At 38.8% G+C, this 23,547-nt stretch overlaps 1 protein-coding gene and 1 long non-coding RNA gene across 2 annotated transcripts in view; both read right to left on the minus strand.

Annotated features, from left to right (window-relative positions):
- Positions 1-23,547, minus strand: part of LOC104003133 (uncharacterized) — a 539,896-nt gene that overhangs the window by 123,290 nt on the left and 393,059 nt on the right. The gene's annotated exons all lie outside the window — the stretch shown is intronic.
- On the minus strand, positions 7,303-10,968 carry LOC129137943 (large ribosomal subunit protein eL8-like). Its single transcript, XM_054672365.2, has one exon. It carries the CDS (start codon positions 10,698-10,700, stop codon positions 9,900-9,902), a length of 801 nt encoding a protein of 266 aa, XP_054528340.1. The 5' UTR covers positions 10,701-10,968; the 3' UTR covers positions 7,303-9,899.

The following is a 23,547-nucleotide window of genomic DNA, read 5'->3' on the forward strand; positions in this document are numbered from 1 at the left end:
TATATACACACACACATATATATACACACACACACACATATATATATATATATATATGAGTGTTTTAGACAGAGACAGAGAGAGAGAGAGAAATTCATTTTCCTTAGGCTAGAAACCCAATCAAATCAAACAGACAAAGGGTACAAAGTGATTGTACAGGATTCCACAAAGCTCTACTCAGCTCCATCTTCCAAGGTTTATGTAATAGATGAACAATTACAAAAGGTTAATGCATTTCAAAACCCTCCTTTCCCCTCCCACATGGGAGACAGCAGATTAAGTCAGGATGTCACAGAACCAGATGTTCTAGTCTCTCTCCATGATGACATTTATAGACATTTGAGTTAAAACTCCAATGCAATCCGAGTACTGGAATAATAGAAAATTGGTTGACTGCTTGTTTGATTGTTGTCTTTTTTAAAAGGCCAAATTCAGTAAGTTTAAAACATCTTTCCAATTTTTAGCTGCTAAAAATAAGCTTGGAGTTAGTATTATATTTGAGTACAGTAATTTAAAGAAGGATACTTAAACTTGCCTTAATAACCTAAAACTTTAGAAAGGTTATTGTGGTAAAGGAATCATTTAGGCATTCATAAAAGCATAAAGTACAAAATATTCTCTGGCATGGAGAGCCTTATTTCCAAAGCTAAAATTTAAAATCTGATGTGCTTCCTCAGCAAAATGTTTGGAACAAGAGTGAATGAGATAGGGCAAGAAGGGTAGAGTATGAAAAATGATGTTTCTAGAAGGTTCTAAGTCTATAAAAGAAACCACAAACTCAGTGTCACATAGCTGCTGGCAAGGAATACATTCTTGAAATTGAAGAGGGAGGTTTAGTGAACAAATCTATGGAGACGGAAGTCCCAAGTCATTATAGTCTAGTCAGACCATTTTTAGAGTTATTTTCTTCTTTAATTTTGGAGGCAACATTTTAAGAGGCATTGACAACTAGGGGTCAAGAAGTATGGCAAAAGCAGATCATTGCCTTGTTTGAAACATGGTTGGAAAACCCAGGCAGTTTGACTTGGAGAAGAGAAGATGGGTGGGGAGGGGTGGGCATGATGCAGGGATTGAGCAGAAAAAGCACTAAAAGACTCTTTACTTCTAAGTAATATGGATTTTGAAATAATTTACAGAAGCAAGAAGGAGAGGAGAGGCTTTGTCCATATGTATCGTAAAATCAAAACTGGGAGAATCGCTGATGTTGCAATAATGTAGAGTGTAGTAGGGGAATTAAGAGCATGGCCTTCAGTTCCTGGCTGCCTAGGTTTGATTTTCAGCTTGGCCACTTAGGTCTCTGCAATTCTGGGAACATTAATCCTCTCTTTGGGGCACACTTTCTGTAAAATAGAATGAATGTAGTAGTGCCTGCCTTCAAATGTTTTTCTAAGCATATGTTAAGGAAATGGTCTGATACATATAAAGTACTTGGAGCAGTGCCTGACCTACAGAGGCTGTGTGATACATAGGAACCCCTAGCATCAGCTCCAGACCATTGAAAAATGGTCTGGCCAGGAGAGCTGTTGCCAAAGAAATGAACAAGTGTGAATGCTCATGGGTCAAGGTGGCTGTAGCAACTCTAGTAATTTAATTAATATTTCCTTAGAATAAAGAAGAATTCTTGGAGGTGCTTGAAAATAGTTATTCTTCCAGGACTAGCCCAGTCAGACAGTAGCAGGCTCCAGAGGAAAAACTAGCATAAAGCCTTCCAAAATTTATTTATTCCCCTTACAACTTTGTATTGTGGTCTTAAGAACCCCAAACTGTGAATGTAGAGAATGGGTTGAGTTTGTCCCTAAGCCACAAGAAGTTGCTAAATGCTTGTCTTTAGAGTTCTCTTTGTTTATAACCTGAACTAAAAAAAAAAAAAAAAAATCCCCAGTAAATCCATCTGCCTGTTTCCCTGTTCACACCTACCTACAGGAGTGAGAAAGTGTGGGAATCGTAAAGGAAGGCAGAACCAAAAGACAGAGGGATCTTGGGCCATGAGTCACAGCAAGGAAAGCCTCCCACCAAACATCTGCACTGGACTCCTACAGGAACAAGAAATGAACTATCGTGTTCAGCCCCTGAGACTTGGGCTTAACATGATTTTCACATTGTCTACCCTACCCAATAGAGCAGAGATGTAAATATTATTCTTATTTTAGAGGTAAGTACTAACTCTATTCTTATTTTGGGGTGTGGATATAAGACTCAGAGGATCCCAGACATTTTTTACTCCAATTCCATTCTCTTGCTGCAACGGGTGTTTTGAAAAGCTGCAACCAAATAGTAATAGCAGATAATAACTTAGAGCTACAAAATACAAAGCACTGTTCTTAGTGCCATATATTTCACACATTGTTTATATCCTTAGATACATGCAGAAAGTAAGCACTGCGATTATTCCCATTTAACAGGTGAGAAAGTTAATACATGGAAATATAAAATAATTTACCCAAAACCACCATTTATGTAGGTGCTGGAGCCAAGATTATAACCCATGAACCCGATTCTGACTAAATGTATAACCAACATGCACTCCAAATTCCAGAAAATAGGGAATTTCACTTCAATAATGGACTTATGCTTTATGGGGAGCTAATCAGCATGGAGAAAGGGCAGTGGTGAAAATTATAACAGCCTGTGCTATGTGTCTCCTGATTTTGATTTTGTTCGATGTTTAGTGTTTCTATATAGTAATTAAGATTATGTGAGGACTTTGCAAAAGATCTGTCCATTTCCAGTAAGCAAAGGACCATTGCAGACATGAATGCAGGGGTTTGAATGACATGCAGCATCAGTTGACTTACCTGCTAGTATGTGGTCTCGGCAAAAGATATATTATCATCTTGTTAATCCCATTACAGGTGTGATGCCTCAGCTGCAATGGCTGAGAACTACTCCTCATTTATTCTCTTCCAAGGTAATAAAAGAGAATGGACCAAAGACAGTCTGTCATCACATCTAGTCAAAAGAGCTAATGTCGCAGTACAACTCTTCAAAAGAAAAAGAAAAAACAAGAAAAAAGTAATAAACAGATGTGTTCTGCTTGATTGTTTGACTCCTTTTTCTTGTGTTTTCCTCTGGAATTTCTCTGTAGCTAAAGGCCTTTGATATTCTATGTCTACAAGATGATGGCATCGGTGGTAGTGATGGTTTCTTCTTTTTCTCTTTTTCCTTCTCCTTCTCCTCCTTTTTTTCTTTTCCTCTTCTTTCCTCCTCCCCTCCCTATTCTCCTTCGTCTTCTTTTCTTTTCTCCGTCTCCCCTTCCTCTTTCATCTCCTCTTATTATTATTATGCTTTGTTCTTGATCTAAAACAGCACTGTATTAGATGCCAAATCTTTAGAAATTAGAAGTTCTGACCAGGCACAGTGGCTCACGCCTGTAATCCCAACACATTGGGAGGCCGAGATGGGCAGATTACCTGAAGTCAGGAGTTCGAGACCAGACTAACCAACATGGCAAAACCTCGCCTCTACTAAAAATACAAAAATTAGCCAGGCGTGGTGGCATGCACCTGTAATTCCAGCTACTGGGGAGGGTGAGACAGGAGAATTGTTTGAACCCAGGAGATGGAGATTGCAGTGAGCCAAGATCATGCCACTGCACTCCAGCCTGGGCAACAGAGTGAGATCTGTCTCAAAAAAAAAAAAAAAAGAAGTTCTGTGTTCTAAAAGAAGTATTGCTACCACCTGCATTACTGAGAAAGTCCCTTAAATTACCTGAACCTCAGTTTCCTCAGTTGTAATTAAATAACTGTTAATTAATTCAATCTAGTTCACTCTATCAAGAGTATCATAAATAATAACTATAATTTTAAAAGGTATTGAATTTACATACACTTAGTTTTAGTGAAAAAATATTAGCTGTTACCATTATTGTCATTTCAAGCTAATCACTGTATTAGAACACACCATCATCCTTTAAAAGTGCCCAATGGCCCATCTGAAATGGTCATCTATCTATCTATCCATTCACCTATCATCTGTCAAATATATATATTTTTTAATTTTAAGAAGCAGGCAGCCTCCTGAGCCAGAGTTGGCTAAGAGAGACTCCCTCCAATTCTTGTAACTTAACTTTTCTCATTCTTTTTTTGATCTTATTATTAAATTTTCACAGATTAAAGAACACAGACATCTTACTTATCTCCAATCTCACAATACACATTTGTACTAACCACTTGGCACTGTGTGATACACATAATATTCTGTTTTGATTTTTGAATTGCCACAAAAATTTGATATGTATTTAAATTGGGGGATATTGAATTTTATTTAAATTTGGTTGATATAAGCTTCTTCAGAGCAGGGATACCTTTTTATATCCACAATAATATCATGGAAAGGGCTTTGTACATAGTGTCTCTCCAAAAAATGTCGAGTTATTAATGGTGGCCAAATTACCCAGTGTTGACAATTTCATACCCCAGCAAATGCTGCAGTTGGTTGATGTTTATGACTTTAATCAGGAGTCTTCTGTATTTCTGCAAGAAGGATATTTTGAGAGGGTAACAAGTGAACTCAATCACAAGCCTACTGATGCTTATTATAATTTTCATTCTTTATGTAGAACTTCCTGGAACTCCTGAGTATTTCCAGAGATGTCCAGTTATGTTATACTCTTTGATGAAGATGACTGAGGGTTGAGGAAATGAGGCTTTCCAAGAGGTTCTGGCAATGAGATTTACCACCAATCTGCTGGCACCCACCTAATTATAGCTTGGCCATGTCTTTCCTTCTCATTTATCCCCTGTGATTATAACAGGGTAAAACAACAAAGAATTCTGTACTGTCAGCCACAGGAAGTAAAAATGGAGCATAAATGTTTTTCATCTGCCAAGTAAGTATTTTTATTCCATGGGCATAGTGTTTTTGTATTTAAAATGACAGATCCTGTCACAAAGGGTCTTAATATTATATTGAAAAGATATCTGTATTACAGCAGAGGTTAAAAAACTCATTTATTTATAAGACTCTCAGGTCCTGGAGAGGTCTTCTGCCTCTTTCTCCCTGCAGACAGTTAATATCATTGAAAATAAAAAGCTGTTATATTATATGACAAGGCACAGTGGTATTAAAAACAAACACAGGCTGGCTGGTGCCAGAAATGTGCTCCAATGCTGGTAAACTGTTGGCTCTAATTGGAAAAAAAGTAGGTGTGGGGATTTTTGTTTCTTTTTGTTTATTTCTGTTTTTTTTTTTTCCTCCCAGCTATTTTTGCATTTTTCCATGCAGATCTGGCTCATTAAAAAGTTACACAAATAAGTTACATAAATTAAAGCAGGATTTATTCCATGAGGTTTCCAGGTTAAGAAAAAAATAAAACCACCTAAAGAGTAGATAAAGGATGAGAACCGATCATGCAGCCAGCTGGAGGGATGGCATGTCTTTAGAAGGCTACGGAAAAGCTCACAATTTTAGAAAGGCAAGGGGCAATAAACCAAAAGTGCTGACTAAAATAAAAAGGGAGGGCTACTCACTCCTCTGCAGCCAGTGTGGCCTTTTATTACCTTTATCCCTGAAGCTTTGGAGCTTAGCTGAAAAGTAAGCGGGCTCAGGGACTGACACACTGTACTTCTTGAACACAAGGTCCATCAGTGTGATGCAGAAGCATTTTCACCTCACATCAGACACCTACTAGGGGTTCCTCCACAGGATTCCACAGATGTTACAACTGAGCAACCAGCTCACCAAATGAGGCCAATGGCAGCTGGTCCTGTTGAAGTAAAGACCATGGAGTAAATGGGCCTCAGGAACTGAGTAGGGCTAGGACCCACTGCCATAGACTAGTAGGTTATTGTATGAGTCACCTGAAAGCACATTAGTAAACCTGTCCAGAAGAAAAAGAATGCAAAGCCGAAGTGCAATTCAGTGAAAAAGTAGCCTCACTATTCTACCCAAGAATACCAGCTAGTAGGAGAAAAAGGGTATGCCTGATCCCTTATGAAAAATTACATTTAACTTTTCTTCTCTAAGCCAAGGTTCATAACAGGTGAAGAAGAAACAGCTGGAATGTGGTGATAATTTAATTTTTAATTTGTCTTCTCTGCTCTAGGCATTCTTCAACTCAAAGCAATGTTTTCAGCTTTGTTCATTCTGTTTTTTTTATGTTTGAAGGAAAACCAGCTTTGATCAAGGATTTTTATCAGTCAAGACCACAGACCAACTTCGATCAGTTCATTCAGCAAGGATTTACCTAATACTGCTGTGGATAGGGTATTGTACAAAGACTATGGGGAATCCACAGCCCTTATCCTTAGAGAACCCACTATCGAGGAGGGAAAATAGGATATACATAGAAGAGTCTCAAAAGCAGTGCCATTGAAGGGATACACAGAACCAAAACAGTGTGAGAGATGGACAGACACACAGTTTTACTTAAAATATAATTATGCTTGTGTTGGATAATTATCTTAAAAAGTTTCAAGCATATCTATTCTTTTGAATGCCAACCTAGTTATCAATGCAGTTTTCCTTGATATCTGGGAGGTTTGGTTTCAGGATCCCCGGCAGATATCAAAATCTGCGAATGCTCATGTCCCTTATATAAAATGGCATAGTATTTGTATATAACCTATGCGCATCCTCCCATACACATTAAATCATCCCTAGATGACTTCTCATACCTAATAGAATGTAAATGCTATGTGAATAGTTGTTATACTGTATTGTTTAGGGAATAATTATAAAGAAAAAAGTCAGTACGTAGTCGGTACAGACACAACCATCAATGTTTTTTTAGTGAATATTTTTGAGGCAAGGTTGATTTAATCCGTGAATACAGAACTTACACATACGGAAGACAGACTGCATGTACTAATGTAAGACAAGCATTTTTTTTTTCTAATTCTAAAGAGAAATTGATATGTAAATGAGCTTTGTTTATTTAGAAAATTTGGGCATGAGAGACAATGCTTATTAATCTAATCAGTCTAAACTTTATTCTATAAACTTCGGTAATATTTCCTCAAAGCACAGTGTTAAAAAAAAACCTGTCACAGAAAAGGTGTGAAATATGTTTATTTTCAGAGATCTGAGATGATGATACTAGGCCAGACCTCAGACCATTCACAGTTAACTAGCTGATATTATGGAGGAGGGAGATAGAATTAACACAGGATTTGTGGGTTAGACTGTGATAAAACTGTTTCTAAAAGCTTCCCTTCATTAGTCTTTTTGACCATAAAGAGATTTCTTGAGGTCATACATGTGTGTTTACATATCACTTAGAATCTGAATTACTGATAAGTAATAAGTGATACACAAGGCTTCTTCCACAATTTCATGTGCTATTTTTTTTTTTTTTTTGGTATTTTCTTCTCTCAATATGACTGCTAATTAAAAACCTTTAAAGAAAACTAGGTCTCTTCTTCCCTCATAGTTAAATACTACTGCCAATGTTATTTTTGACATATTTGAGAATGGCTAAACATTGACATTGGACTGTGAACATGCGGCTGAGATGTGAGTTTCTAACTGGGGGCTTCACTAGCAAGAATTCTAGTTTCCTGTTCAGTTTGCATGAACCTCTTCCTGAAGTAAACTTCCATAATGTTTGTGATATGATGTGAATGACATATTTTGCTGTTTTTAAAATTTTGTCTCTAGTGGTTTATAACTTTTTTATGTGGAAACCCTACATGGCCAACCTAAAAAGGAGAGCCAAAGATTTCTTTCTTCATATCTCTGTGGGATCTTTTTTGGGAATAAGCCCAAAACAGGTGCTGCCTATGTCATTGGAAATAAATAATTGGTCTTACGGAGAGAAGATAGCTCAAAGGTGGTATGTGCATGGCATGAAGTTATCAGGATGTGGCTTTACTCACAATGGGCTTGACTTTTCAATGCACTCCAACAAGCATTTATGGAGTGCCTATGATGTAGAAGGCACTGTATCATGAATTGTGCCAGGGGTAGGACACAAACACAAAGAAAATTATGTCTCTTACCAACCAGGATTTTCCATTTAATTGGGAAAGAGCCATACATTAAAACAGCAGAACTATCCCCAAACACATGCAAAGAGAACTATAATTAACACCCAAACCATAAAATATTATGGTTGGAGGCAAAGGGAGATAAAAATCCCAAAGGGGATAATTTTAGCGAGACAGTCAAAAACTACTAGACAAACACACTTTCTACAAAGTAAAAGTCAACATATAGTGAAAAGGGGGAGGGGAGAATGTAGGCAACAATTGGTATGATTAGCCTAAATGGTGCTAGAAATCAGTATGTTTGACATATTCTAAAATTTTATTAGTTTTTATTTCACTATTTGGTAACTCATAAGCAATGTCATCCATGACTGACTTGGCTATAGAAATATTCTGTGTTTCGACTAATTGCTCTGTCAGGTTTGTTTCCTGGGGATACAGACTTCTGTTTTTAATAGTCTATATTTAAGCTGTCCCAGAGATGCTATATTGTGTCAAAACAACCTAATAGAATGGTTCACTGCTCTCCAAGAGGCACTCCCCCCAGGCTTAAATATTCTTTCTGACCACATCTACATATATAAAAATGTTTTTAACATTTAGAATATGCTAATATAGTAAGCAACAGTTCAATCAAGCAATGGTCAGAGATCAATCTGACGCAGAGTTCAGATGCTTGAATAACAGAGCTGGCAGTTTCATGGTCTTTCTTTCTCTTTTTTAAGTTCCTTTAGAGACCAAATGAGATAAATTGCTATTTGGCCCATTGCTTGGGGATAAACATTAAATAGTTTATCTGGGCAACCCAATCACCTCCAGCCAGAGCAGAGAATTGGCCTAAATAATGAAGGTGTGTGTCATTCATCTCTTTGTCTGGCTCCTGGTAACCTTGACAGGAATGAGTGGAGACATGCTGATTTGTATACACTCAATAATTCAAGGTGTTTGCTTATCTTTCCTTGTCAGATGCTGCTCATCCCAAGTCTATGTTACCATCTAATTAGCCATTTTTTTTTACTTTGCTTTTTCATATAGGCTTTCTTTTTTATTTCATGAATTTAATTTGCAACCAGTCTTGCTGTTATCAAATATCACACTTATTTCATTTGTTAGCATGTTTATTAGTTTTTTATTCATATTCTCGATATAGCCTCTCCCCCTTTTTGATTCACCCTCAATGTAATAATCAGTTTGATTTTGTTTTCTAAAATATAAATGAAAATCATACTAAAAACATCATTTCTCAACTGCACTTACTGAAATCATGTGATATATATTTTTGCCTCTGAATTCTTTCTCTGGCTTATTTTAATCAGCTTTTCTGGCATTTAGTGCTCTTTATAGAATCCTAGGTGCTTGTTTTTTCACTGTTCCAGTTCTTATACGTGAAAATACTAGAGTTGCTTATCAATATTCCCGGCTCTTCTCTTTCTGCGCCACCAAAGGGCTCATCCCTTCCTAAATCTCTGGGCTTGCCATCACCCTGTGATTCTCCTTGACCAATGAACTGTAAGCAGAGATGGTGGAAATATTTAATCACTTGTATAACACTCCCCTGCATGACACCCTTCTCTGCCTCTATGACCATGAATGCAATGTAAAACTGAGCTATTATATGGAAGATAACTGTCCTGCAGACAGCAGGATTTGCAGGAAACCCTGGGTGAGTGAAAAATAAGCCTTTACTATTTTAAGCCATTGAAATTTGTGTATTGTTCCTTTTTTTTGTTTTGTTTTGTTTTGTTTTTTTGAGGCAGGGTTTCATTCTTTCTACCAGGCTAGAGTGCAATGGCATGATCTTCGCTCACTGCAACCTCTGTCTCCTTGGTTCAAGCAATTCTCCATCTCAGCCTCCTGAGTAGCTGGGACTACAGGTGTGTGCCACCACGCCTGGCTAATTTTTATAAATTTTTTTTGAAGAAAATTTGTATTATTTTAATTATTTTTATGTACAGAAAACTCAACAGTGTACATTTAACCCAGTTTAGTGGCAAGTTCTTTAGCCTTTGCCTTTTTGAGCTTGGCGATACGAGCCACAGACTTAGGACCCAGGACGTTGCCGCCCCAGTGACGGCGGATCTCATCGTATCCGTCATTGTAATTGGTCCTGATAGCTTCCACCAGCTTAGCCAAAGCGCCTTTGTCTTCCGAGTTCACCTGTGTGAAGGCGACAGTGGTGCAGGTCTTCCTGTGGACTAGACGTCCCAGTCTTGCCTTCCCCTTGATAATGCAGTAAGGGACCCCCATTTTACGACACAGGGCAGGCAAGAAGACAACCAGCTCGATGGGATCCACGTCATGTGCAATCACCACCAGCTGAACTTTCTTGTTCTCCACCAAGGTGGTGACGGTATTAACTCCTGCTCGAAGGACAGGTGGTCTCTTCGTGGGGACGTCCCCTTTGCCAGCAGCTTTCTTCTCGGCCCGGGCCAACAGTCTCTGCTTCTTCTCTTGCTTTGTCTCTGGTCTGTATTTGTGGGCCAGCTTAAGCAGCTGAGTAGCTGTTTGGCGGTCCAGGGCCTGGGTGAACTGGTTAATCGCAGGAGGCACTTTCAGCCGCTTATAGAGGATGGCTCTCTGCCGCTGCAACCTGATATAGCGGGGCCATTTCACAAAGAGGGTGAGGTCTCTTTTGGGCTGGATGTCCTGTCCAATGCCAAAATTCTTAGGCCTTTTCTCAAACAGGGGATTCACCACTTTCTTAGCCTCCTGCTTCTTCACGACAGCAGGGGCCGGAGCCACCTTCTTTCCCTTAGCCTTCTTTCCTTTCGGCATCTTGGGCGGCGGGAGGAGAGCTAATTTTTATATTTTTATTAGGGATGGGGTTTCAACATGTTGTCCATGCTAGTCTCAAACTCCTGAGCTCAGGTGATCCACCTGCCTCGGCCTCCCAAAGTGCTGGAATTACAAGTGTGAGCCACTGCCCCAGGCTGTGTGTTGTTTCTTATCTCAGCATAGCCTAGCATAAGTTAGCCTAGCATAACCTAATTAATATTCTATATTTGTAAATATTCTGCAAAAGTATTTATTCGGTGGCAATCTATCTGTCATAAAAATTATGTGCCCAACATTGTGCAATGCCACAGGAAATATAAGAGAAACTCTCCATCTATGAAGCTTTGACATTCCCAGGAAGACAAAGCTAATGGGCACAAAAGAATTCTAGGGCAAGTCAGAGGAGTGCATGACTAAAGAATTAACTTTGGGGTATGGTTTGTAAGTACTATAGGAGCATGAGGAAGGTAAAAATTCCAAGTGGGATAAAATGGACCAGCAGAGAGCAGGATAGAAGGCATTCCAGGAGATGGAAAAGTGAACGCTAAAGCAAATAAGATGGTAGGTAAGACAACGTGGCGGGGGAGAAGAATTATCAATGAGAACAGGTGAAAAAGAGACTCCAGTGAACAGGTAAGGGCTCCTAGCCTGATCTTCATTGTTCTCTATTTCTTTCATGTGGACAACTTTTTTCCTCTTATAAGCTGTGAATAGTTACAGATCAAGAAATAGGCTTTCTTTACTTCATCACCATCAGTACTCCTGTTTCCAAAATGGTTCTGTTTCTATAGGGCCAGTCATTCTGAAATCTGAACTCAAAAGAGTCCAGAGATCCTACAAGTATTAAAAGGGTAGATCTAAGCCCTATGTACAAAAAGTTCATCAGATGTGCCTTCTGCCTCCTAGGAACTTAAAGTCTAAGCAGAAAACTGTGCACACAAATGTCATGCCAACCATGAAAAGTCATATACCAAACGTGAATTGCGTTTTGGGATCCTCACTAGTAACCAAACCCACCACCCAGCGTTCCAGGGAGGCATCCCACCTCCCACCCTGCCTGCTGCATGCTGCTACCTTTCCAGCTATCCCTTCTGAGAGCTTAGGATCTGATATAACACCTCCTTAGTTTGGATTCTTCACTTTTGAAATCTAAGACTATTTTCTCTACAACCTGGTGACCTTTTTGACATCAGCAACATTAAACCTCAGAAAACAATTAACTAAAAATCTACCATAGTTATAACATTGGCAGTCTTAGATGACTTTGAGAATTTCTTACTTTTCTTTAAAAATTGCCTTCAAAACTATAGAAAGTAACTCTAGAAATGTGCTTTCTTTTTCATGTTGTATAGCATTGTAATTGTATACACAGTTGTTAAGACCAGTTCATTCAGCCTTTAAAAAAAAATGAAAAATCAGGGAAATTTCAGCACATAGACAGGCCTCACAACTGATCACTGAGAGTAGCAGATGTTATGTCTTCTAGTCCCTTTCATGTATATTTTTTAAGAATCATAACCAGGCTGGACTCGGTGGCTCATGCCTGTAATCCCAGCACTGTGGGAGGCTGAGGCGGGCAGATCACCTGAGGTCAGGCGTTGGAGAGCAGCCTGGCCAACACGGTGAAACACCTCTTCTACTAAAAATACAAAAATTAGCCAGGCATGGTGGTGCATGCCTCTAATCCCAGCTACTCGAGAGGCTGAGGCAGGAGAATCACTTGAACCTGGGAGGCGTAGGTTGCAGTGAGCTGAGATCGCACCACTGCACTCCAGCCTGGGTGACAGAGTGGGACTCCACCTCAAAAAAAAAAAAAAAAAAAAAAAAGAACATAACCAGATTCCATTCAAGGTGTATAGCTTTTGGTCCCTTCTCATTCATCTATTTTAGAATAATTAATACTTTTGGAGAATATTTGCTTTCTCTTTCAGAAGCAGTCTCATTATAGTCTTTAAAATAAATGCTGGAATGTGATTGGGGGCTGTAAGTGGCACCTAAGTTCCCATTCTTCCTTAAGTACATCCCTCCTAAGGGCCACCATGATTTAATTGGATGGTCCCACTGAGTGGAAATGATTGGCTCCTCACGGTCTTTTTTCTATTTCTCACTTTAATTACTCCCCACCCCGACATACACACCTCCTGTGCATGTGTTTAAACTCACATATACTACAAAGAAAATAAGCAATCTTTGACCTCTACTAAGGCTGTCTTTAATTGGACTAATGTTTTTGCCTGTCCAGGATTCAGGGCCTCAAAATTCCCTAGAAGGCCTAACTTTGTTTTGCAAGATGCTTTGGACCAGCTGGACACAGTCTCACCATTTGATCCAAACCAATGACCCAAGTCCCCAGTGCTCCATCTATTAGACCTGCATAATCATCCAGCTTAGCTGTGCATTGTCCATTTTAATTAAGGGTGTGCTACACCCATTAGAGAAAGTTTATGAGCCAGAGACTGAACTTATTTGTGCATGTTCCAATCCCACAAGTGGAGCTTTAGTACCTCCAAAAGAGTAAGAATAATAATAAAAATAACAATAATAATAATGAAGGCTGTGTCTCCTTGAATACCAACCTCCTGCTAAGTGCCCTTTCTCTGTTTGAATTTCTTGCTAATTCAATGCCATTAAAATAGAATCTTAAAGACTCTGTTCTGTCAAACACAAAAAAGAGAGATATATAGAGTGTGGGATTTAATTATCCTGCTCTATATCTCCAAATGTGAGTTTTTCTGAGTAATAATTGCCCAAGTTTGTCTTCAAAAGGCATTTTAATAGTGCTAATACTAGTAAATATTGCTCATTTTGATACTGATGTGCCGTTTTAATGGTTCCCATGGTTTCTAAAAGTCATTTCTTATCGTTTTACTGTAGAAAGAATCTTACTTTAATTATGTCATAATTGTTTGGAAGCCATAGAATCTTAATTAATGCCAATGGCTTCAAGGCACAAACCAAATGTAGAGTTTATATTCATGTTTGTTTCTTCATCTCTTTCTCCCCGAGAAGACGCTCCCCATGAGCTTTTTCAAACTACCTTCATAGATATTTTAAAAAGATTCTGGTGATGTCATTCCTTTATTTTTCTAAGTCAGATTTTCTCAGTGTCACCTCAGAATTTAAAGGTTAATATGAAATCAACATTCAATCTTCACGGGGAAACCTTTATCTCAAGAATACAGTTGTTCACTCGCCTGGTAAAAACAGAAACCTCCAATTGCTCCCTAGAGTGAATGGGATGAACTCCAAATGTCTTCCCTCAGAATCCCAGAACTGCTGCCAGCCAGCAGGGCTTTCTCCTCCTAAAAAACCACCTCCAGCAGACACACCCCCAACTTGTTCTATTGATTCTTTCCTATCAACATGGCTGCGCACTTTCCTCCTTCTACCAGAGTCCTAGCATGGCCCATTTCCAGTCTCAGAACCTCTCTTGTCACATCATCCCATGCAAGCACAGAGAACTATACTCCATTCGCCTGGCTGCAGGAGTCAGAGATTGACTTCATTTACATTCATGGCTCTTTTATCTCTTAAAATAACTTTACAGAAAAGACCACGTCCTTAGAGCCTTTGGGTTTTTCATGGTGTTTTGCATAAGGCCTTGCTTGAAGCAGATATTCGTTAAATATTGATTTAGTGATTGCCTATGGACTTTCTCCTAAGGATCTAGCAAGGTTTCAAAGCTATACCTGGAAAATAAATATATCCTTGTTTTGTATTAAAGAATCCGCATAGGAGTTCATTCTCCTAGAAGCAGAGAGCTAGAATTGACTTTGAGAGAGTATATTTTACTACATTTAATAGAAAAAGGAAGGTTATGCCCAGAAAATTTAATTATATTTTTTAGGGTCCCACAACTAGTGGGTAGTAGAGCTGTAACTAGATCAGAGATTTCCTGACTCAAAGTGCTAGGGTTTCCCCCTATAATTTACACAAGTGTCACATCAATCACTTTCATTTAGCTATTCCAGCGATCCATCTGATTGTTTTAGTCAACTCCCTATTATGCATGCTAGCTGGTAAGCACCAGATAGCTATATGGAAACCATTGCTAATCTAACATTCCATTTTCTCTTTAGTTTCAATCTTCTACACAAACTGAGATTCAAATAACACCAGTTCATTTATCTGAATTGATTTGCCAAAGACTTTAGGTTTTGACTGAAATGGAGAGGGAATTTGTTCATGAGTCCCTGGGGAGTAAGGCAGGGGAGGCAGCAAAGGGGAAGAAAAAAAGAGAAAGCAGAGACAGCAGCATGATCTCTGCCCTTAGTTCAATTATATGACCTGATGCCCAAGTGTAGTTAGTAAAGTTACTGATTTCACAGGAGGAAACAGCAGTCCTATAGAGGTCAAGATGAGAAATGTTGATGAAGTGTGGTAGAGAGGGGTGATATCTTCATTCTGGAAAACAGCCTAGATGGAAAAGTATACAGTTTAGTGGCTTTGGAAGTGGCAGGAGATCCTACCACCCCAGATATGGCACTGTCTTGGTTGGCCATGGGAGTGACGGCAGGTCTAAGGCCCCGTCAAATGTTCTTCAGACAGAAGACATGAGTCAGTGAAGCAGAATAAGAGAGACAGGAAGAACGTGGCAGATGACATACAGTGCAGTCACAGACTGAGACCAGACCAGTGACATATCCTGGTGAGAACACAGATGTAACTCAGGAGACATCTTCAGGGGGCTGGAGTTGGGGAGATTTTTGGCATACCTATTCTGATGACTTCTTTCTATCCACAGATTTGAAAAACTTCGAAATTAGCATTGCACATTATAATTAATGTCCCAAAAGGGACTGAAGGGTCCTACCAGACTCCAGATGCACAGCTGCAGAAGTGGTCAGGTTTTTCTCTTTAGTGCACCCAATTTACCTTGGTCTTCACTGTAGCAAAGTTAACCATTACCTCCATATGCCTCCTGAAGACGTCAGCCTGACCCTCTGCCGGTGGGCAGCAATGCCAGAACAATGGAGAATCCTGAAGTTCTAGAGTTCTTTTATCATCATGCCCCCAGCTTCAACCACTGTATTTGCCATCCTGGAACAAACCTTTCTTTTAAAATGAATTAAAGATTTGGAAAATAAAAAGACCACAATCATAATATAGCATGATATAGCAAAAATATAGCAATTTGCTATATCATGATATAGCAAAATTGCTATAATCAACCTAAGTAACTGCCTAGGATCGCTATTGAAAATTGCTGGTATATAGGATAGCTTTTAAAACAAAGTAGCATCTGAATCAACTTTGGGAAGCAGGTATGTGGGAATTATTATGAGCGCATTGCTGGACTGTTATCTTTCCTCATGTTTACCATCCATTATCTGCCTTTGTTCTGGTTCATGCTAGTCTTTTTATAAGCCTTTTTTAAAAATACAAAATCAATACAACTTTAATTACAAAAAGCCTGTGGTGCCTCTTGAAAAAGAGGACAAACAAAAAAGGACAGTTTGAAAAGGGGCTAGTGATCTAAGAAGTGTGACCTCAGGCCATCCTATTTCTAAGGGGTGATGTTGTTGATCTGTTGGTCCCATTATAATGATTTACACATCCATATCTGGCACCTTTTGTTCTCCAGCAGGCTTTGTGTATGGTAAATGGAGAATTGCATACCAACCAGGGGTTTGACATTTACAATGCTTTGTAGCATAAGATAGAGTCACATCTGGGCAAACATTGTCCCTGGTGGTTAGCAGCTCATATCATCTGTGAGTAGTCTGGCTGCCAAAATGATGAGCACTCATTAGAAATGTCCCATTTACTCCCAGAGACAAATAAAAGCACAAAGTAATCTGAAACGAACATTCACAGAGTATGTATATGTGTGTGTTCAATTTGTGTGCTGGCTTATTCCAGAGGCATACTGCAGCTTGTTTTTCCTTTGAATATTGTTTATATCAATGGCCTGAATCAATGTGAGCATAACAATGTAGAAAATCTAATTCTTGATCCTGTGCCTTAGCCTGAGCTTAAGGCCATTATACAAAATAGCTAGACGAAACTCTTTGGCTGACACTTAATGTGGAGATGCTGTTAAAAAATTGCCGGTCTCTACTAAAAATACAAAAATTAGCCAGGTGTGGTGGTGCATGCCTGTAATCCCAGTTACATGGGAGGCTGAAGCAGGAGAATCACTTGAACCTGGAAGGCAGAAGTTGCAGTGAGTCGAGATCAGGCCACTGCACTCCAACCTGGGAAACAGACCAAGGCTTTGTCTCAAAAAACAAAAACAAAAACAAAACAAAACAAGAAAAACAACAAAAAAAACTTCATTCACTACTTGATACAGCATCAGGTTTATAAAGACCCCTAGAGACATTATTTCTGAAAATGAGAAATAAGTAGGCTCTCCCTGAGCGACTGGATGTTATTGTTTATTTGTTTATCTGTGTTATTATCTATTGTAAATCAAGCGTCTGACCAATAATTCATCTTTGGGTCTGCGGTTAGAAAGATGACGCATAATAACCTATCTAGAGCATTGCAGAGAACCTCACAGCAAACACTTGTATGTATCAATCTCACCCTTGAATTCATCTTATTTTCTACTGTGACTTTCTGTCCTCCTAATTTTTCATTCTTTATGCATTTATTTTTCAGAATTGTGAGTATTTTTTTAGTCACTTTAAATCTTTTTTTAGAACAAGGTAGATGTAAATACCTAAAACAAAGTAAAATAAAACGAAATGAGATGAAACTGGTTTCTGACCTCAAGAAGCCCATAAATTACTTCTAGAGACTGTAAATTTAGAGAAAGATAAAGATAGAAGGAGGGCTGTACTATGTGCCAATACATTTTAGACTTTTAAAGCAATAGTACCTGAGAGGATGGGAGATTAACCTGGGTTGTAGAACTCAGGTGAAATTGATGTTGGGATGGAATTCTATTCTAAATACTGAATCTCTAGTCAGTTTTATGATACTGAGTGGGACACGAACATCTAGGCATGAAACTACATATGATATAAATAAGTAAGGGAATATGCACTTAGGTAGGCAGATTAGGAGAGTTAAAGGTCTTAAAAATAAAAAATTTCAGCCAGGCGCAGTGGCTCAGGCCTGTAATCCCAGCAATTTGGGAGGCCAAGGCGGGCAGATCACTTGAGGTCAGGAGTTCAAGACCAGCCTGCCAACATGGTGAAATTCTGTCTCTACTAATAACACAAAAATTAGATGGGTGTGGTGGTGCATGCCTGCAGTCCCAACTACTCCAGAGGTTGAGGCAGGAGAATTCCTTGAACCTGGGAGGCAGAGGTTGCAGTGAGCCGAGATTGCACCGCTGCACTCCAGCTTGGGCTACAGAGCAAGACTCCGTCTCAAAAAAAAAAAAAAAAAAATTCAAAATTTATTTTGTCATTCTCATGGTGCTATGGTTTGAGTGCTTCTTCCCCTCCAAAATAATGTTGAACGTTAATCCCTAATGCAACAGACTTGGAAGGTGTCGCTTTTGGGAAGTGGTGAGTCATGAGAGCTCGTTCCTTATGAATGCGATTAGATGCCATTCTAAATGGGATTGCTAGAGGGACTTTGTCTTTTTTCTCCTACTTTCTGCATTTCTCCCCTTTAGAGGAGACAGTGTTAAGGTGCCATCTTGGAAACAGAGACCAAACCCTCACTAGACAACCAAACGCACTGGCAACTTGATTTTGGGCTTCCCAGCCTATAGAGCTGTGTGAAATAAATTTATGTTCTTTGTAAATTACCCAATCTGTGGTATTTTGTCATAGCAACACAAAACAGACTAAGACACATGGCCTTCAATCCGATCTTCTTTGGCTTATTTTAGACACAATTTCAGCACATTTGTTTTTGTTTTCTCAGTTCACAATAGATTAGAAGTAATAAAAACTCTGACAACAGGAAATGACAACCAAATCAGAGTAGGGAAGAGAAAGGGTAAAAACGCAGACAGAACTCCTGAGTATGGATAGCAAATTAAAGTTCTCCCTGTGAGCCTAATGCTCCTGACAACTCAGCAACCAGAAAGCAGCAACACTCTCAAGTGTCAATACACAATCTTGCAATAAATGGGTTTACATGCTATTAAATCTATTTAGGTTAAGAAATAGGCCATATATAGTATATTGAAGAACATAGATAAAATAATTAGTAAATTGCTCTAAGCAAATGACCAATACCCCTAATTCTGATTCCACAAGTACTTCTGCAAAACAATGTTCAAGCATCACCAATATGGAGATGCCCTCAAAAATGTTATTATCATTATTACAAAAATTTTTCCAATGCCACTGCTCCACAGTTTGTACCCCCAGTGTCCCATGGTAACATCATTAAAATGGTAGTTTTGGCTTCTGACTTTTCCAATTTTATAATCCTGCATTCATTGTCTCAATTCTCAATTGATGGGCACCAAACAAGAACTAGAATTTAAGACATCAACTCACCTCATTCTTCCAGTACTGACTCATTATTTTTGAATCAAGCCTTCTTTTCTAAGAAAAGTTTATTTTCGTTATACTGTTAGTCTCCAGTTGTCCATACTGAGTACACTTCTACAGATAAACAAAGGTATAAGAATTGGCCATTGGATTTAACAACTTGGTGGTGACCTTGACAAAAACAGTTTTGGGTGTAATGGGGATGACTATAGGCTCAGAATAGCATGAAAGAGTATGTGTATAAAAGACACAAACACATAAATATACACAATGTTTTGAAATGTTTTGCCACAAAGGGAGAAGAGAAATGAGACAGTAGCTGGAGTGAAATGTGGGTTAATGGAAGATTGCTTCTTGTTACTGTTGTTTGTTTGTTTCCTTTTAAGATTATAACATATCTTGAGACTGATGGAAATGATCCAGTAGCAAGAAGTAAATTGGCGGTATAGGAATGAAGCCTTTGAATAAGTAAAAACGATCAAATGACAAGGGGGAGAGCAAAAGACAAAGCTATAGAAACATGTGGGCAAGGACAAACCGGGTTAAACGTCTACACATCAAAGTGGCATCCTGTGCAAAGTTCTCCTCTCATCTTTACAGGGGCTCTTATCTTTACAGGGGCTCTCACCTATATGGGAGACTCAAGTGATCACAAAACAGGAGTAGGGATGATAATCGGACCCTACACATCTTGGGATTCCAGTTGACACAACTTTATCAGCTTAATTTTATTGGTACCAAAGTCTATTTTCAAAGTCTATTTCTGAGAAAGAGAGAGAGAGAAAAAAAAAGAGTTTCAAGAAATAGAGCAAGTTAGAATGTTAGAATGAGAAGGCAAAGGAGATTAATGGGCTCGTTTTCTCCTGTTTTGTAAATACAGTTTGAAATCCTACCAAAACAACTGTGAATGAAAATAAACCAGAGCACTGGAAATTCACACTGGCAATTCAGTTGTCAGTTCAAGAAGAGTCCTCTGGCATTAACAGTAAGAGTCACAGCACTAACACACAGTAAGAAAAAAAGAGAGAAAAAAGAGAGGAAGGGGAGAGAAGAGGGGAGAATAAGATAGGAAGAAAAATATAGGAAGGGAAAACTAGACAGAAAGAAATAGGGAGAGAGAAGAACAAGTATAAATATTCAAGAGGGAAAATAAAGAGATTTTCAGCTGTAAATTGTTATCATTCCTTTGTCTACACAAATGCCAGTCAGAGTAGTAGTACGTTTTTAGATTAAAATCCGGTACCATCCCAGCCTCACTAGATAGTGCAATGCTTTGGTCTGGTGTCCTGCTCCCCAGATATAATCACTACACAAAATAAAGACAAATGAAAAATGTTGGTAATTTTTAATGGAGGTTGCCCTGGAGTTTGGCTCAGAGACAATGGCCTGTGGTTGTATTTGATTATAACTCATCTCCATGGGGGCAGAAATAGCTGTCGTAAATGTCTGAGAAATTATGGGCTTCTTTAGCAAGATGACTCTGTGATTATAATGACACTTGGCATTTGCACATTTTATAGCCTTTCTCATCTGAAAATCATGGAGCTGTGTTTATATTATAACCAGATTCTTGTGTGTTGCTTTAGGGTATATATCAATGAGCTTAGTGAGTGTTCCTCTTCTTTCTTCTTCTTTTTTTTTTTTGTAGGGGGAGAGCAGGAAGTGATCTGGAATATTGCCATCAGGATTGAGAAAGGCAGCCTTTCAGAATTTGATGAAATGTGTGAGATCAAAACTCACAAGGCAGTCTTAAGTAATAGGGTAGGTAGTGGCTATGTGTTAATTCTCCAGGAGAACACAGACTATCATTTGAAAGCTAGCCTAAATGTAACCCAAGAGTCCAAAAATTTTCCCATTCTCTGAAAATAGATTCATCTCTACTTCTAAGCAATATTCAATATGGCATGACTTAAAAAACAGGGAGAGGCTATTTGGAAAATAGCCTCTCCCTAATTGCTAGAGATTCACACTTTAGACACTAAGTCAAGATAAAGTCCCTAAAGGCCCTATTCATGTGTGTTGGTAATTTAAACTATCACCATCCATTAAGACGGCATGACTTAGTCTACGGAATTAGCTCTAACCACTTTACAAGAAATTGAGAAGATAGAGGGCATTGAACAGATTTCAAATTTCTTTTTTTGTGGGGTGCTAGGGAGAGAAATGCCCAAAACATGTCTGGGTGAGTGTGGAAGCCAAAAGAAACTATGCAGGGTCTCAACACCAGAAGAAGAGGTGATGTAAACAGAAAGTAGAAGGATGCTATAAACCGGCTCTGATCACGTGCTACTAAGTCAGGTGACCCCCATGTGATATTGAATAGTTTGGTTGCATTTCTCTGTACATTTTTTACTGAGAATAAAACAAACAAAGAGAAAAATTAAGCACTGTGTGTGGCATAAAGCAGCATTGGAAATATCAGTGTCTCCCTTTATCCAGACCTTTGTCTCCCCCTACTCCCAACCATTAACGGAATTTTGGCCACTTTTACCAGTTGGTGTCAGAACCCTTTCAGCTCTTTGGTCTCCATGACTGTGTGGGTTTCTGACCCCAGAACCTAGGGCTGCCAGGTAACTTACAGAACACCAAGCTAAATTTCAATTTCAGATAAACGAAGCATATATATATATGTGTGTAGATATACATATATGTGTGTGTATGTATAGTATACGTATGCTTCATGTAATATTTGGGACATACTTATATGAAAATTATTTGCTTTTTATATGAAACTCAAATGTAACTGATGGCTTATATTTTTAGTTGCTAAATCTGACAATTCTACCAAAGCTACATCTCAGTAGAATAAATCAGACAGAACTGGTCTGTGTACAGGTAAAAAAATTCACCACTGGGCTGTATTTTGAATTGTGCTCAGCTGATGATCTCTGATCTTTTGTATGCCAGACTCAATAATCATAGCTGCCTCCTGTTCCTACCTTTTACTATCCCAGAGCAGCCCATCCTGCTGGTACAGAGACCTTTGGCCTCTACATCAGGGATGCAGCCAATTCTTCATTCTGGGTTGACTGAACTGGCCCTGTGCAGTTGCCAACTAAACAGGGCAAAGAATACAAATGAGTGGAAAAGAAAAGACTAGGAGCTTCTAGAAATCTCAATTTGTTTCATCAGATATTGGAAGACAATTAATCCCCTTAACTCAGAACGTTGTTAGAATGGCAAAGCTCTTTGCAAATTCTAATGAGACACAAAATAAGATTCCGTGACTGTTACCCTGATATAAAATAAATATTGACAAATTATGTAGTGGAGAAGGAAGTTGAAAGAAAACTTTGATATGTGGTCACTCACTTACTGTAGTTTAGCCCCTAAACCCTAAAAACCCTGAAAGCTATTTTTTTCTTCCTAGTCATTCAGCCTTCATCTCCCCTTGAGAATGACCCAGGTTACCTTGTCTCAGGGTAAAGCTGGGTTTTGGCAATCAGTAAATGTCTTTGCTATTCAAAATTGCTGTAGCAGCTGCATTTCAGGCACCTGCTCAGTGAGCAGGTTCCCGGTCAAGTTCAAAAAAGGAGCCATACCTTCATTTGCGGGATGCTGTGTTGAAGTCAGACTTCAGAGACATGGCTTTGTGCAGCCTCCTGGGATTTAGCTGGGCTTGAATCGCCTGTGACCTCTGTGCCCTTACAACATCACAGAAAACACCATCATGGTGCTCACTAATTGGTCACCTTGATGTCAGTCACAGCATGGAGATCAAGGACAGAGCCGGTCCCGGAAAGTGAACTACACACACTCTCGGAGGTGGTCTCTACAGGTCAGGCTAGCATCCTGCTGAGAGCACAGTGCCAGGGAACCTTACCCCAGGACTACTTGAAACATGGCTGTGCTGCTCATGAACAAAGGACAGGTGGCCCCATGAGTGACCCCTTCCTGACCACCCACAAAGTCCAAATTGTCAGCCTTTCACACCTATTATGCTTCCATTATCTGAGGAAAACACTAAGTGCTATGCTCTGAATCTAACACACAAAGCAGGCTCTTGAAATTAGTTTCTGCTTATTGGTTTTAAAAATTATTAAGATTATTTTATTTTTAAGGCAGCAAATCCATCATGAATTGTTGGAGTGTTACATGCAGAGTGCATTTGAGAAGCTCACTTTAACAGTAATACAATTTTGTTAGAATTCAAGTGCCATGTGCTTTTGTGAATAACATATAGTCGTAGGAAGAATGGGAAGAAATGTAAGGCACAAATCTTTCTATTATTTCCCTTGGATTGAAAAAAATGTGTGGGTTACTATTCTCACCCTTTGAAACCAAGCATTTCAGATGGTAGGAATCTCTTGAATTAAGTAGAAATTCTAGAATTCTAATCAAGAAAAAAAAAAAAAGGAAGTGAAAAGAAAGAAGGAAAAAAAGAAAATGAGGGAAACAGCTAGGGAGGAAGGAAAGAAGAAAGGAAACAAGAGAAAGAAAGA

Source organism: Pan troglodytes, chromosome 17 (assembly GCF_028858775.2).
Source record: "Pan troglodytes isolate AG18354 chromosome 17, NHGRI_mPanTro3-v2.0_pri, whole genome shotgun sequence".
In the NCBI taxonomy this organism is placed as follows: Eukaryota; Metazoa; Chordata; class Mammalia; order Primates; family Hominidae; genus Pan; species Pan troglodytes.